Raw genomic sequence first — 17,511 nt, forward strand, 5'->3', positions numbered from 1 at the left:
GTTTGACACTCGGTAAAGATACTGTTTGCCGAGGAAAAATTCGCCGAGTCCTTTTCGCCGAGTGTTACACTCGGCAAACGCTTTGCCGAGTGTTTTTAGGCTTTCGCCGAGTGCGTAGGGCACTCGGTAAACTTACTGTTTCCGTAGTGGTTATTGGAGGTAACCAAAATATCATCCTCAGCTTTGACCTGTGTGGCTTAGTTCATTCTAGGTAACTCAGCGGGCGACGTGGGCATATGGCTGTGGTATCTGGTACTTCCGCTTGTTCGGCCGTTTTAATGGATTCACGATAAGTTATCTTCTCATGGTCTTTGTCGAGTACAACTGATGTAAAACGTCTGACACAGTGTATTGAAGCGGTCGATCCTCTCTCATTCTGATTGAACTCTTGGAGATAGCATACCAGTAGCAAAAATTCCTTCTTTTTCAAATTGAACAGCAAAAACAAAAATGATACTGTGACAGATAAAGGACTTTGCAGGAACAGAGATATCATCTGTCGTTCAGTCGTGGAACCGACTCATGATAGATAAAGGACATTGCAGGAACAGAGAGGGACAGAGCCCGTCTCTGCTAACACTTGCCAACCTCTGTGCTTTGCGCTGGTCTTCTCTAGTTTAGCCAATCTTTTTTTTTTTTGCCTGATGCAAAACTGACTAAACTCTCGGTGAAAGAAAAATTAAGGACTTCCACGAAGCAGGACTCTCTGGGCCTAGCACAGGCCTAAACACCAAGCTGCTGAGCCCAAATTTATTCCGCCAATGTCTCCATGATGTGCTTCCTGGTTAGGGGTCAAGAACTGTCCTTTATGACTTGATCCGATGCCTCGATGGTGTGGTTAGCGACTTTTGCCTGACAGACTGAACTATGTATGAAGAGACTACATTTTCTTTCTTTTTAAAAATAAAAAGCTGGACTTCACAGGTGGCTTGGTTGTTGTGCCTGCGCGTATTCCTTCGCTAGGCACCGAATTTGCTTGCATTCATAGAGCTTTCACTTGTGTAGCTGAATGCATCCACAACGACTCGGCGAGGCATGTGGGCATATTGTTCTTTACTTTTGCCTATTCAATCATTTCTCTCACGATCCACTACAAAAATCAGAGTCAACAAGATCGCATGAGTGATAATAGCGGACATGGTTGCTCTATCATAGATTGCACTAAACACTGGAATACGTCATATCTTACTATTACTAATTGGAGGCTCCTTTTGAAGCCTCCAGGTGAAGCCACCTAGGATTCCTAGGTGGACACCCTAGAAATCCTAAAAATTCTCACAAAAAAGCAAAACATCCAACCATCAATTGATATATTCAAATCATCACAGCCATTGGATCTATTATGTTTTTAAAAAAATTACCCACCTATGCCATTATGAAAATAGCCTAAAGTAACCCCCTAAATCTATATATAAATTACCCACCTCTACCATTATATAAAATAAACTAAAGTAACCCCTTAATCTTCATCGAAATTACCCACTTATGACATTATAAATAATATTTAAAATAACTCCCTAATTTGCAACTGAATTGCCTACCACTATTACTTAAAGTAACCCATTAAATTTGCATCTATATTACCCACACATGCCATTATTAAAAATAGCATGAGGTAACCCTACGTTTTAATCAAATAACCTTAATTAAAAATATACAACAATATATGATTCTAAATCGTCTATATCTTACACTATTGGTATACGATATAATAATTAAGGTCTTTACGTATGATGTGTGTCACCATTTATAAGGATATAAAGTGATGAGAATATAAATTTCTATGCTAAAATTGTATCTCAAAATTAGGGTTCATTAAACAAATTCTAGCGCATATCTGCGATGCAAAGTGAAAAGTTAAAGATTATAAATGTGGATGAAAATATTATAGAGTAATTACTAACTAAAACCTATCATAATTAGATGAAGATATTAAGTATATATCTACGTAAGTATTATGTTTGAATATGTAAGAAACGAGAGGTAGCTTATGGTAATAGTTTTGTAGCAATGTAGTCTTATTTTGTTCCATTGGAGACTCTGCATTAGTTCCCACGAGACAAGCTAGAAAAAAGAGATCTATTATATTTTATAACCACGAGACAAGCTAGAAAAAAAGAGACAAATTCTTATAAAAATTAAAAAACATCAAACACCAATTCTGTAAACTATAATAATCATAGCCATTGATCTATTATATTTTCTAAAAAGTTACCCGACACTATCATTGTGAAAATATTCAAAAATGAGCTCTAAACCTATATCTAAATTATCGAGCTCAGCTATTATAAAAAATAATCTAAAGTAACCCCATAATATTCATCCAATTTGGTAATACACATCATTATAAATCATAACTTAAAATGTCATTCAAAAATTTTATTTATGGTACCCACGAATGTCGTTATTAAAAATAACCTAAAGTAAACACCTAAATCTTAATCTAATTATGTTCATGTGCATCATACAGAAATGTCAAAAAGTAAACTAATATATGATTCTAAATTACCTATTTATGTCATTGTTAATATAAAAATACTAAGTTAAAGTATATACACATGATGAGTGCCACCATTTGGACCATTTATGCAAGTATGTGAGGAATCAATGAAAAATATTGATTTGTATGCTAAACATAATGTATGGAGGATTGGAGGTGTGATACAAAATAGAAAAAGTATGAATATGGATGAAAAAGTGCATAGAGTAATTATTAATTCAAAATCAATCACAACTGGATAAAGATAGGTATATATCTATATAAGTATTATGTTGAATTATTGAAAAATAAGAGAGCAGTAATTAAACAATTTGGATTGTTAGCTAGAGTTTAATTTCTAAATAATTTTTAAGTACAATAGCTTTTAAAAATATTAGCCCGGGAGCACGGGTTGATGGACTAGTGGTGCTAATAGTATACGTGTTTGTAACTGATATGGATAGACATGATGTATTATTTGTTAAAAGATCCTCTGGTTCTTGAATAGTTGATCAATTACATGAGTTTGCTACCTGGATGTGGATGACAACACAAGTGTAGTGTGGTGTCTAACTGTGGTGCTAGCATGACATGATCATGGTAGATGAATGATCCATGAATAATTGTTGCATGACTTCCATCAATGATCAATGGATGCATGCATAAAGCAACAATACCAAAGACTATCACACTATCATTTACCATTCAAAATGTTTCAAGAGGTAGACTTGTAGAACAACCTGTGTATCTTGCTGTCAAGATGTACTCTAAAGTATTCAGCGACCAGCAAGCATTGAGTTTGGTGGTTGTACCAGTAGGTGAGCGGTGGTGCATTATTACCTTCACCGTCCGCTTCCACAGAGCATTGAGCTGGGTGGCTGCAGCAGCGACTTCGAATCAAGGGAGCTTGGTCCGGCGACGAGCGGCGGGGAGCCTGCACCGGCGGCGACAAGGCTCCATTGCGACCAGTACGTCCTTGCTCACGCATTCTCGTTCTTTACAGCTACTAGGCCAGGATCTTTTCTAGTATTAAACTAGCCTAAGCAAGAATACGTCTTCAACTCGATTCGCAAGCCTGTGCACACACATACATGCATCTCACTTTCTTGCGCTCATCCAGGAGTGCTCATCGGAGAAATGGAGGTCATGGCTGGGGCACTGCCATGCGTCATAAAAAAACTCGGTGATAACTACTCACCGACAAGTTTATACTACTCAATTAACGTATCCCAACTAAACTTTCTCCTAAACGAAGCATTAATTGGGTTAGTAAGCTGGCGAGAGCCGCTACGCGTCATTCCACATGCGAGCGGGCCCCACCATGTGCGTCTCGTCCTCCACCTCTCACGCACCCTCTTCAACTGTCGGTGGAGCACCCTCTTCAACCTTCCCCCCGGGCATCTGCATCCCATCGACCTCTGCTTCGTGCTCTTCAATCTTCAATCTTCTTCATGCCCATCCATTCCCAATAGGCAATAGCTACAACCTACAAAAAGGCAGGGCGAGCACCCGCATCCGAAGGAGCCCAAGCGGCCATCCACAAAGAGGTAAAGAAGATATATTAATATGATTTCTGTCGTTAGCTTCTCTCCAATTAACCTTACACATTGGTCTTCCCCAGGGACAAATCCATGGAGATCGTGACCGGGGCAATTCCAAGCCTCCTGCACAAGCTCGGTGAGTTGCTAGTTGGCGAGTACAATCTGCAAAAGGAGGTGAAGGGAGGGATCATCTTCCTTCAAGCTGAGCTCGAGAGCATGCAAGGTGCCCTCGAGAAGATCTCGATGACACCAGCAGACAAGATTGACGACCAGGACAAGATCTGGGCTAGGAGAGTGAGAGAGATGTCCTACGATATAGAGGACAATATTGACAAATATATCGTGCAGTGCAAGGGGAGGAAGACGGCCGAACAGCATAGCTTCAAGGAAGCCATTGATAGGACCCTCAACTGGTTCAGGCAGCCTAAGATTCGTCGTAAGATTGCTACAGAAATCAGAGAGATCAAGAGCCGTGTCATAGAGGTGCATGAACGGCGCCGCAGGTATGAGGTCAGCCTTGGTGTTGATAAGCCTGTAACTGTGGACCCTCGTTTATTCGCTCAGTACACGGAGGTGAAAGAGCTTGTTGGAATTGATGAGGCAAGGGATGAGTTAATCAGCAAGATTATGATAGAAGAGAATGAAGTTCCCAAGAAGCAAGGCAGGATAGTTTCAATTGTTGGATTTGGAGGTCTGGGAAAGACAACTCTTGCCAATGTAGTGTACAAAAAGATTAGAGCACAATTTGATTGCTATGCTTTTGTTTCTGTTTCTCAAACTCCTGACCTGAAGAAACTGTACAAATGCTTGCTATATGATCTTGGCAAGAGCATCAACGAAGAAACATTGGATGAGAGGCGACTCATAGAAGCACTCAGAGAATTCCTTGAAGACAAAAGGTACGAAAGCATTCCTTTCACCAATTTATACATATGAACTTTTTTGGACTGATAATTTATGCCCTCTGTTCACAGTACTATAAGTCTAAATAGGGTTAATTAAATGTTCATGCACGTGGCACCTATTAAATTACAAAATACAACCACTTAAGCTTTACCACAACATTATTAAGTGCAAATAATTTCCTCACTGGACCTCGTTTTGTTTTGACAAAATTCTGAGTGGACTTATTTTATCCACAGACTTGCCAATCCAGCTGCTCCCGAGCTATTTTAATTTAATCATTAAACCATTAGCAGTGGTCTAGTTTGCTTAATTTTCTTGTAGCCGGTATATGAACAACATTAGAGCTTTCTTCAGTCCTTAAACCACTATTTTTGCTAATAACGGCATATGTGTAGGTATTTTGTTGTTGTTGATGACGTATGGGATATATCAGTTTGGAAAATGATTAGATGTGCTTTGCCTGATAATGATGTTGGATATACTATTATTACAACAACCCGTATTTCTGATGTTGCTGAACAAGCTGGGGGTGCTTACAACATGAAACCTCTTTGTTTGAATAACTCCCGACAACTATTGTATAGAAGAATATTTGGTAATGGGAACAAAGACAACAATGAAGAAGAAGAAAAATGTCCTCATGAGGAGCTGGCCGAAGTATCTGACAGAATACTGAAGAAATGTGCTGGTGTGCCATTAGCTATAATTACGATGGCTAGTTTGCTAGCTTGCAAAGCAAGAGATAAAATGGAGTGGTATGAGGTGTGCAATTCTGTTGGTACTGGTCTGGAAAACAATCTAGATGTGGAGAATATGAGAAAGATTTTGTCATTTAGCTATTATGAGCTACCATGCCATTTAAGGGCTTGCTTGTTATATTTGAGCATGTTTCCTGAAGATTATATAATTGAGAAGGATCGTTTGATAAGGATGTGGATAGGTGAAGGTTTAATCCAATGTGAAAAAGTAGGGAAGAGCCTATTTGAACTCGGAGAGAGTTATTTCAATGAGCTTATAAACAGGAGCATGATCCAACCAGAATATGATCTTGATGACATAATGATACAAGGTTGTCGTGTACATGATATGGTGCTTGATCTTATCCGCTCCTTGTCAAGTGAAGAAAACTTTGTTACTGTACTAAGTGATATGGGAGGCACATCTCCGTCAAATACGATTCGGAGGTTGTCCCTTCAGAATGGCCAAGAAAGTCATGTGATGGTTCAAGCTACTTTCAGCATGAAGCATGCAAGGTCGGTTGTTGTCTTTCCAGCTGCTGCTTCTCTAGTGCCGCCTCTTGACTGCTGCCGAGTTTTACGTGTTCTGGATTTAGAGGATTGCAATCTTTCACAAGCTAATAGTAGCCTTAAGTACCTTGGGAATCTGCATCACTTGAGGTACTTGGGACTATTTAAGACAGGTATTTCTCAGCTCCCGGAAGAAATAGTAAACCTGCAGTTTCTACAAACATTGGATGTAAAGCACAACAAAATTTCCAGGTTGCCCTCGAGTATTGTCCAGCTAAGAAAGTTGATGTGCCTATACATTAACTGGACTACAATAGTTCCAAATGGAATTGGAAACTTGACATGCCTTGAACAGCTGTCAAGGTTACGCATTAATGACTCCACCAGAAACATTATAGAAGAGTTGGACCAGCTTACTGAACTGAGGCAGCTATCCATTCAATTGGACAAGTGGAACGACAAGCTGTTGGAGTGCCTATGCAAGCTACAAAAGATGCAGGAACTAACTATCACGGTCTATCCTGGTCAACGCAGCATCGGCGGATTGGATGCCTGGGTCGCCCCTCAACATCTCCGTGAATTGGATACACGACGCAGCTGTTGGTTTTCAACACTTCCAGCTTGGGTGAATCCATCGCTTCTTCTGGACCTCACCGATCTATCCATCGCCATGAGGGAGCTACGTCAGGTTGATCTCGATATCCTCGGGAGGTTGCCAGCTCTCTGCTTTCTAGATCTGGTGGTGGACAATAAGAACCTTGGTATCCTTGCGGGATTCATTGTTGATGCTGGTGCGTTCCCGTGCCTTGTAAGCTGTGTCTTCCGTCAATTTGTATGGCCAGTGGTATTTCAACAGGGAGCAATGCCAAGGCTCAGAAAGCTTATGTTCTGGACGTTTTATGTGGGGGAGGCAAGAGGAATTGCCTGCACCGATGGTAGTCTCGACTTGGGCCTGGGAAACCTGCCATCGCTGCAGTATGTCACGGCTGACCTAATATGTGATGGCTCTAGCAAGGAGGAGGTGGAGCAAGCAGTTGACGCCAAGGTTGTGCTGAAGCATGCAGCTGAAATGCATCCCAACCATCCCTCACATTCGATCGATATTGTTATTACAGGTGCGCCAGCTCCTGATTGTTATTTCTTACTTATCTCCTTCCCCCTTCTTCTAAACTGTATTTGCGTTTAATCCTCTGTTTGAGATGGTGGATTTCCAGCTGATCTTTCACCACGCCTTTCTTCTAGCCCCTTTGCCTCAATTCTTCTAATCTTCCTTTCGTATATTTCGGTCTGATATACAGATGACGATGACGATGACGAGTAATATAAGAGTTTACACCGGAAGGTGAAGCTGGAGCAGAGCAGATGACAAAGTCCCTCTATCTGGCCACGCATGCAGCGGTTAAACTGCTCGGCCATGAGCTTTTCGTTGCGAGAGTGTACTGTACTCATATTACCGTTTTATTTCATCGTAAGATTTTTACTGCAGCCTGCTGTTTCAGTGCAAGGAACCACCCATCATCAGTTTTCACTTTTCAGTGCAAGGAACGTTTATTTTACTCATTGCAAAGGGACTGAGCTATCTCCTGCGCCCCAAATCTAGTTGCGTCTCAGTGGTTCAGGGCCTTGGCTGTTTATTTTGATGAAATTTTTTTAGATTAAGTGATGAAAAATAAAAAGGAGGTATTTTTGGGTTAATGTTGCAGCTTGTGACCGTAATCATCTTGTGAGCTGTAAGCATGCATGGACGGCAGTATGTATTCATTGTTTCGCGGTTTCTGATACACTAGGCCAACTATTATGGCATTTCGTTCCAGCTACGATGCTCAAGACCACATTCATTGTGCATCTCTCTGAAGAGATTCTAGCTGGCTACAATTCTAGTCCATGATCTTCTAGAGCATCTCTGCAGCACCACCCTCTATCCCTTCACGCCACTTGTCAATACAAATACACATACAACTTGGGAGGTTGCATGGACACCTTCCGTCCCTTAAATATATTTCTTTCACAATCCTCTACTCAAATTAGAGCCAACAAACACTCTTAGCCAATAAACACTTCTACATAGTTGGTACGAGTTATTAGGCCGGCTACCTTTTATTATAGCAAAAGTTGCATTGAATTCTAGGGTGCTACAAATGGTGTCTAATTGTGGCAGATAAATAACTCCAACTCTTTCAAGAACTCCAACCCTCTGTCTTCCTCCGAAGTGTATATGTATACATACACATTTAACAGCTTCAATGGGTGTGGCTACAGAGTCGTGGCCGATCAAGAACTAGATCATTTTCTTCCTGTTTAGTGACTACCTGACAGACTGAACTATGAAGTCTGAACAGGCCAGTTCTGACAGACCTCAGAGCTTCAAAATTAGATTTTCAATGTGCTTTCGTCATTTGCCAGTAGCGATGCTTGAAGGAAAAAGTAACATCAAAACATTTTAAAGTGAAACATTTTCTTTTCACAAAAGAATAACAAGCTAAACCTCACAGGCCATTCGGGGGAAGCTAGAAGATGCAAGGGAAAAGGGGGGACGCAATGGAGGAGGCGAATTCCGGTGACGCTAACACCGAGCGAGACGCTGGTGGTGGGCCGGAACGAACGCGTCCAGGTCGAAATCTTTTTACTACAAGGTGCCTTCAATTCAGTTCATCCCCTTCTCCATTTCCTTCATGTTACGCGACATTGGCACCCGGCAAACAAAATCACTGATGCATCGTGAAAAAAGCTCATGACTCCGGGAGGCATTCATGATACATGGATGATTTTTGAACTGTTGTTGGGATCGCTTGGCACCGCTTGTAGGCGTGTTATATATACACTCTGCCATGCCTTAAGTACAGAGTAACCTGCGTTTTCTCTTTCAAGCAGTTAGCTAGTCTTTGAACTATATGAAGCATTGGAGGAAACCAAATTACGAGCTTTGACTTTTGTAGCTGAACGCATCCACAAATTTGGTGAGGCATATGGGCACATTCAGACAATCTTTGATCTTGATCACTTTCGGCCTGTACAGATCTTTTCTCTTTCACACAATTCCAAACACAAAGAACCAGTGAAGACTTTGTATATACGATGGTATAAGCCATAATGGTGCGTATGGTTATCGTGGTCCATGTTGCTAATGGTATACAGAAGTTCAATTTATTGGTACAAGTGGCCATGATGTATTTGTGAAAAGAGCATCCTGTTCTTGCTGACTTCATTGATAACACGATCAGGTTCGCTATTTGGATGTGTCGATCGTGACAGGACTTCAGAATGCTACCTTCCTTTGTTAGGCGTGTTACAACTTACAAGAACTGTAAAGAAGAAATAGAAACTCAGTTAACATCACATACAATGAATCACATCCCATCAACAGATATTTGTCTGAGCTTCTCTTCATCTCCGCTACGGCATTGCACCCCGCAGCCTTCTACATGGCGTTTATGTTTTTTGTCCTGTGATTCTATAATGGATGAAGAACCGGTTACAGGTGATCCTCGGAAGGTCACCTGAGCTTTTCCTTAAGGCCCGTCGAATGAATTTGTCCGCGTGCTCCTCATGCTCCCTCGACCCACGCATCCACGTCCATCCCAGCCGGCGATCACCGGTCATAATAAGCTGATTAGGCTGATAGCTACATGATTGAAGCGACGGCAGCACAAACTCGGGTGTGGGACGGACTCTGTTATCGAGCGTCAAGCATCATCGTTTACATGTTGTTCAGAATTCAGTCATATGGTTCAGTTCACTTCTTGGTTGTCAGGTATTTCCGGGAGGCAAAAACTGACTAGACTCACTGAAGCATGTATGCATAGTGCCATCGGTTCATCACTCTTCATGTTTAGATGGAGGTAATCAGTGGGAGGTCATGAAAGGGAGTTTAGATAGAAGAGATTAAAATTACATTGCTTGTTTGATGGGAATGGGAGTTTTAATGGGATGAGGAATAGGAGTTTTAATGGGATAAGGAATGGGAGTTTAGAGAGGCAACTCCCACTGATCACTTCCCCAGGGGAGGGGTGGGAATTGGGTAGGAATTTGTTTTAAATGGAAGATGAATGCATCTACACCATTTATCATAACTTAAGATATAATTTCCCATCGCTAAATCCTCACACCAAACAACGGATATCTAGTCTCACTTAAACTCCCACTCTTAATTCCCTCCAAAAGACAAACAAGGAAATGGCACTAAAAATCATATTCCCAAGTAAATTCCCTCCGCCAACTCCCACCGCTAATTCCGAAGCCCCTTCCCATTAGTTGCCCAACGCACCCTTAGATTAGATGAAACTGGCACCGGTCAAAAACAGAATACTGATCGATCAGATGATCACCTATGTGCTGTGAAATGAAATGATTGTAATGCTCGTAAAAATTACCAATTTAAATCACTCGTTAAAAATGCATTCCAAAATTTTCCGACCGTTGAGCTCCCAAAAAATCCCCTCTTTCCCGTCGGATCCGCCGTTCCGACCCCCGACGTCGTCAACCCTCTTTTTCCGTTCCCCGTATTTTTCGCCGCGTGCCCGTCAAATTCATCACGCGTGCCCGTCAAATCCCGCAATTCCCGCCGTCTCCCTCTTTTTCTTTTTCCCTCCTTTTTCCCTCTCTTTCTTTCTTCTTTTTCCCTTCTCCTTGTTTCTTCTCTTTCTTCCTCCTTCCTCTCTCTCCTTTCTTTTTCCCCGCTTCCTTTTCTTCTCTCTGGCGCCTGGCGCCCGGCCCCTCCCTCCTAGCGCCGCCCGTGCGTCCCCTGCCTTGCGCACCCCGAGGTGAGCACCCCGCACGCGCGCCGGGCCCGCGCCGCGCCCGCGTCCGCTCGCGCCTTGGCGCCTAGCGCTTGGCCAAGCACGTCGCATCACCGGCCGCCGGTCGCCGGTCTCCGCCATCCCACCGCACGTCACGCCGGCCATCACCTCGGTGGACTCCTTGTGCTCCTCGTCGACCGAGCCACCACACCATCCACGAGCTTCTCCACTCTGGCACGCCACCGGCCAGAGGTACGGCCGCCATTATCACCCGGCCGCACGCCCACCTCTCCCTTCGCCTATAAAAGGAGCAATGCTCCGACTCTCCGCACCGCCACCTGCCACTAGCATCACCACCGCCCCTTCCCTGCTCCCTCCCGTGCGCCCAACTGCCACCTTCCCTGTGCGCCGCCGCCCCTAACCATTGCCGGCCGCCCCTCCTCCCATCATCAAAATCTCCAAGGTGAGTGGCAAAATGGGGCCTCCACACCTCCCCCTACCCTTCCCCACCGTCGGGGCCCGCCGCTGGCAAGGCCCGGCCGGCTGGCCGGCCACCGCCAGCCATCCTCTCCACTTCCTGTAACCGGCCAAAGGAAGAAGAAGAAGAAACTCCTTCAATTTCGATCTACCCCTCTACTTCCATTTATTTACAATCCGGCCCTTCCACCTCTCTCCAGGAATTCTCACAGATGAGCCCTTCCACTTTTCAGAATAATTACAAATAGGTCCTTGGTTCTCGCGGTTTAGTCCTAAACCTTAATTTAAACCCCTAATCCATGTTTAACTCGTCATTTCATGTGCCAAACTTCCTCCAATTAATCCCAAATTCGACCACGGCCTCCTCTCATATATTTCCGTCAAGGCATATCCAAATTTCATAAAAATACCCCTCCTACCTATTTTCCGTTCACATTTCCTGTTCAGAGCTCAACGGGTAAAATCTTATTTTTGTGCTCGTTTGTGTGTGCCGTAGATCGCGGAGTACCCAAGGAGGAGCACGAGGAGGAGTTCGACCGCGAGCCCAAGCCCGAGGACCAGTACCGCGAGCAGGAGCTCCCGGAGGGCTTTGAGAACGGCAAGTCCAACCTCACCCTTTGATGCATATTTAATACCTAATTTTTCAAAACACAACCTATTGGCCTATTTTATAAAATGCATATTGTTTTATCGCAAGACATGGTTGGATAGCCACCCCTTGATTGTTATGATTATTCCTTGTTGTCCTATATTTGTCTCTAGATATGAGTTGCTCTGTTTAGATGATAAATACTGCTAGAATGCTTAGGAACTCGTTACTCCCATTCAATCATGACTACACTTGTTTATAAATGTGTGAGTGTGTTCAACTGAGAAAATGGGATTTTCAGGCGTAAAGAGAAGTGGTGCATGGATGAGATGGATGGGTGTTTCTTGTGTGAAATGCCAAGATGTTGAGCTCGTACCTTAGTGGTTGAGCAAGGTTGGGAGATATCCATCTTGTCATGGTTAAGGACTAAGTTGATGTGTCATCTTGCCTAATTCAACCATCGTGCAACCACTCGACCGTTGTATGGGCAACGGCTTAGCATGAATCCCACTAGCTAAACTGCTAGGCTTCAGGTGTACTGGTGAGCAACGGGAACCCATGGAAAAGGATTAAGCTCTTGGTGACTTAGGTCCCGGTTCCGGCCTCGTAGATGGGTCGTTAACCCCTTGGGTGCTTCCGTGATGACTAGTCAGTTTTGGCTAAGGTGGGTAATGGTTTTGTTAGGATCCGCACCGGCACTAAGGTGATCGTGCTGTGGTACCCTACTTGTGGGAAAAGTGTACAACCTCTGCAGAGTTAAAACCTATCCGGGTAGCCGTGTCTATGGCATTGGACGAGTTACAGCTTGGTCACATAACTAGCATTTGGAGATGGTTGGTTTTTATGGTGTGTGTTGGATTTTTGGAAGTGTCCGGCAGTTGTGCCATGCGCTGCAGCGGACGGGGGGTCCGGTAGCGATAAAACTTGGATCCTTTGTGTAGGATCAACCCCACTTAATGATTCGGTTATTAAATAAAATACTTTGTAAAAACTCTTTGAAAATGAACCCTTGCATGAGTTGAAAATCTAGCTTTATTGCAAATGAACCTTAACCTTGTCCTTGTTGTATCATGTGCATGTTCTTGTTGTATCCCTCTCCATGGATGGGGTTGGACTTGTTGAGTACCTTTGTACTCACCCCTGTTTTGTTGCTTCAGAGGAGGATCCGGACTACGTCGTCGAGGATTTTGAGTAGGGGGTTGCGTCTGCACCCAACGCTGCTTGCGGTGTTGGCCCTTTTGCAGGATGCTTCCGCTGACGCATAGTCCGATTGCAGCCCGGAGTCCGACTGGACTGCAACTTGGATTTGTATTGTTATCGCTTTAGTTTTACTTTGGGTGTGGCTTGCCCGCCCTCTCCTTCGGGAGTTGTACGGTTTCTGAACTATCTGTTGAATAAATATGTTATCAGCCTCCTGGGACTGATAATTGGATCACATTTAGTCTCTACTTATGTGGGGACGCTTCAATGATTCATGAACAGTAACCGTATGACTTGTTGGGGATCACTCTAAAAGACAGCCACCCTCGATGTCATCTTCTTCGGCACGAGGCAACTTGCATCGCGAAATCTTTGCCTTCAGGCGAAGGTTGCTAACATCGTGAGACCAATTTGGCATAAAAACCATGTTAGCCTCGCGCCGTCTCTATAGCTCGGGTCTCGAAGCTAAGGCATAATTGCTAATGGCTAAAATGTGACAAAGCTTACCCTCGGACGCTCGAAGCTAACCTCGAGTGACGAGTTTTTCACTGTGTTTTATTCAGGGTTACCGGAATGAGGGCGCTAAGGCTCAAGGCACGAGGCTAGGCATCTTTCTCGGCACGAGGATGAGAGAACTTCAAGCACGAGGTAAAGAGGTTTGCTGGAAAGATGCTAAAGGCACAAAGGCGTGAAAAGCATGATTGCATGGAGGCGTTGGAAACGTGAACCCCCGGTGGCGTGATTAACGTGACTACCCGCTAGCGTGAGAAGCGTGACCCAATAGAAGAGACCAAGTTGAACAAGTTACCTCCAACCTTAGAATGTAAAGTGTCCCTCGGATCACTATAAAAGAGGAGCCCTACCCTGGTGTAAAGGGATGATCTTTTTTGAGAACTGAATCACGAGTGCTAACTCTACATTGTTGTGTTCGAGTTTCCTTGAGGAGTTCTCTATCGCTAGGTGTGAAAGCCTACAGAGTCTTGAATCTTCCCAAGGTGCGTCAGCTGTGGGTAAGTTGCTGTCAAGTTTAAGGCGTGTGGATGAGTTGGGCAGTTTGGAGCAGCTGTGGCTGAATGTGGATACGCAGGACCTCGCTTCTCAGTGGGTGCCTGGGCTTAAACAACAGCGCCAATAACTCCATGGGGAAGACCTGGATATCTACACATGGTGACTGAGGTACGAGAAAAACTGGGCATTAATTTAGTTGCTCCTTAATTTGTTTGGTTGTCCATCTAATTAATGTTGTTTTCTCTCTGAATTTTGTAGTTTCAACCGACACTAGCATCTTGAATTTGTGGATATTAGTCTTCTGTAGGAAGGAGGACTGATGATAAAGTGCAACGATCAAGATGAACTGAGGTCGAAAGGTGGGAACTGAGAGATGGAAATCAAGAGCAGCTGCATGCGATGCATCGATTCTTGCTCTAAGGTTGGGTCTATGAGAACACAGGGAACACAGGGAGAAGGCTTCCTCTCTTCTTTGGCCCATTGGAAGCCTTGTTTAATCTTGTTCAAGTGTTTGCTATTGTTGTGTGCATGTCTAAACAAAATGTGTGCTACTTACTTGAGTTTCTCCATTAATTCATTCTGTAAGATGGGCTTCTATTCCTTGTACTTAGCGAACATGTAATCATATCTTGGCTGGTGCCTATGCTGCTGCTCCGTCGTCAATTTGTCACCTGCTCTTTCACTGTGATGCGATTACAATTTGTTAGGTGCAATCAATTTCTTCCGTTCTGTTCTCAAAAGAATGTCAGAACTTGGAGAATCACAGCCATCAAGATGCACTGATGTCGGAACTCGGAGAAGGCTTCCTCTCTTCTTTGGCCCATGGGAAGGCTTGTTTAATGTTGTTCGAGTCTTTGGGTATCCTTGTGTGCATATCTGAATAAATTGTGTGCTACTTGAGTTTCTCGATTAATTCATTCTGTGTGATGGCTTGTATTCCTTGTACTTCGTGAACTTGTAATGTCAACTTCATCTGCTGTTGCATGCTTTCTGTTGCCAACTGAGCTCCTGTTTTGTTACCACTGCTATTAATTTTTACTCTAATAGAACTTCTGTTACTCGTTCCCCTGCTTAGTTCCGTAATGCATCTTATGTCAAACAATCAAGTCATCCTGTGAATGGTGAAATGCGGGTTAGCTCTAAAAATCATATCTTGGCTGGTGCCTATGCCACTGCTCTGTCATCAATTTGTCACCTGTCCTTTCACTGTGATGCGATTACATTTTGTTGGGTGCAATCAATTTCTTCCGTTCTGTTCTAAAAAAAAACTTCCGTTCATAGGACTAGATTTGCACGAGCAATTTTCCGTTCAAATTCGTGCAGCTAGAGGAGGCACGAGTCGTCATTAGTCAATACTTAGGTAGCTGCAGTTTTGAGCATCTACTGAAACTCTGTTCTCTTTGCATCTACTCTGTTTTCTTCGAACCCTGCTTGATTCAGTACCAAAACAAGACAGCTAGCCGGATCAGGTAGCGTGGTCGCTCTACTACAGATGAACTTCTGAACATTAATTTCCTCTGTTTCTATAAATCGTGCAGTTGTTCAACAATAAGAAACCAACTAATTTCATCATGTTTATTCAAAAAATGGCTGGCTTGTGGAAATGCCCGAATTGATGGACTAGAATGTTGAACACGAAGTTTGGGAAAGAGTTAATCTCAGAACTGGAGTTGGCATGCATGGATCATGAAGCGACTTAGATGTACTTGTGTATGTCCAATTGCATCAAGGAAAAGAGCTGCTCCAGAGCTATCTTGAAGCTTTCTCCTCCAAGCGCAGGGAGGAATAGAACAGAGCAGAGAACAGCTGCACTGCAAAGGCGCTCTCTGCACTCCTAGGAAGACTGATTGGACTGAGAAAACATGTGGTTGGACTTTTGACTAGGGGAGCTAAGGTGAACGATTCTTGACTAGGAAGGCATGAGGTTGGACCTCTCATTCGGTCCGCTAAAAGAACAATTATTGTTGACTAAGAAAACATGAGGTTCGGCCTCAGATGGAATTTGTAAGGTCCAAAGGGCCACTTTCATATCTTCTCCATTCTAGAGGATCGGAAGCTTTGGTCAGTTTTGTATTCATTTCTTTGCAAAAGAAACGTACTCAGATGCCTCCTATGGTCTCCATGGTTGGTTGCAATCACCTAACTGAATTAATTGAACGATAGATAGAGCATACTGTAAATTTTTTATGACCAAGGACAAAAGGAACGACTTCTACTGAACTGACCACACAGCAAAGAGGCCAAGGCCTGGTGGCCTTATCGTCACGCATCTCGCTACTAAGTAGTGATCACACACCAAATAAAAGCTAACAGCCGAAGAAGGCAACGGATGTCAACAAAGATGGCACGCATGCATGTTTCCTTGACTATATATGACATGGGACAACTAATTTACATTTATACTGCTACGAGTTTTACAATATTAGTAAAAATCTATTTGGATCCGATGCTAAATTTTAGCCGGCTAAAAATTAGTCCTTGACGATTTAAACGGTGGGGCTAAAGGTGGACTAATTATTAGCCAACTCAAACTAAACTTTAGTTCATTAGCCCTCCAAACCCAGCTAATGGGGCTAATTTTACAAACGAATGGTAAAAGATTAAAAATACCCTCCACTAAAATCTTAAAATTTTCTCTCCTACACCCCCTAAGGATAGAATAGACATTTCCCAATAAATAGGTTAAAAATTAGCTCTACCTCCAAAGAAGACAGAGTTATTTTAGCCAACGAAAGTTTTGATGTCTAAACTTTAGTTTTAGTCCATCCAAACAGACTCTTAGAATGATTGATACCACCACCTTGATTTTGGTTCGGAAGTATTTATCTAGATAAAATAAAAATTTTAGCGCTGGTCCATGTATCTAGAAAAATCAAACCGACCTACATTTTGAAACGAAGGGAGTAGAATGTAAGATGCATAGGTGCAACTTGAAGAAAATTGGATCCCCGTTGGTACGGAACTATGATACAAGTAGGGAGAGATGTCTCGTACGTAATTTCGCTGTTGCACGATTCATGAATGCATGCATGTATGATACAAGTAGCAAGAGACGTCTCGTGATTTCGCTGTTGCACGATTCGTCAAGATGCAGGGACCAGCATCATCAAACTGAAAACGTGATGGACCGAGACGGCGGCGTGTGTTGAATGTGTTCCGCCTGCAGGCCGCGACGTACTTGAGAATAGCACGCGTCACGTAAGGAGGTGTTTGATTCTTTAGAACCTCCTAAAATTCCTATCACATCGAATGTTTAGATACTAGTTAGGAGTATTAAATATAGACTAATTATAAAACTAATTGCACAAATGAAGGCTAATTTGCAAGA

The 17,511-nt window shown here is 43.1% G+C and overlaps 1 protein-coding gene across 1 annotated transcript; it reads left to right on the forward strand.

The window, feature by feature from the left end:
• The first annotated feature begins 3,817 nt into the window (after positions 1–3,817).
• Positions 3,818–7,868, forward strand: LOC101755507 (putative disease resistance RPP13-like protein 3). Its single transcript, XM_004979652.4, has 4 exons — positions 3,818–4,026; positions 4,101–4,919; positions 5,322–7,288; positions 7,472–7,868. Exons 2-4 carry the CDS (start codon positions 4,111–4,113, stop codon positions 7,492–7,494), a joined length of 2,799 nt encoding a protein of 932 aa, XP_004979709.1. The 5' UTR covers positions 3,818–4,026; positions 4,101–4,110; the 3' UTR covers positions 7,495–7,868.
• The last annotated feature ends 9,643 nt before the right edge of the window (positions 7,869–17,511 follow it).

This window comes from Setaria italica, chromosome VIII (assembly GCF_000263155.2).
Source record: "Setaria italica strain Yugu1 chromosome VIII, Setaria_italica_v2.0, whole genome shotgun sequence".
In the NCBI taxonomy this organism is placed as follows: Eukaryota; Viridiplantae; Streptophyta; class Magnoliopsida; order Poales; family Poaceae; genus Setaria; species Setaria italica.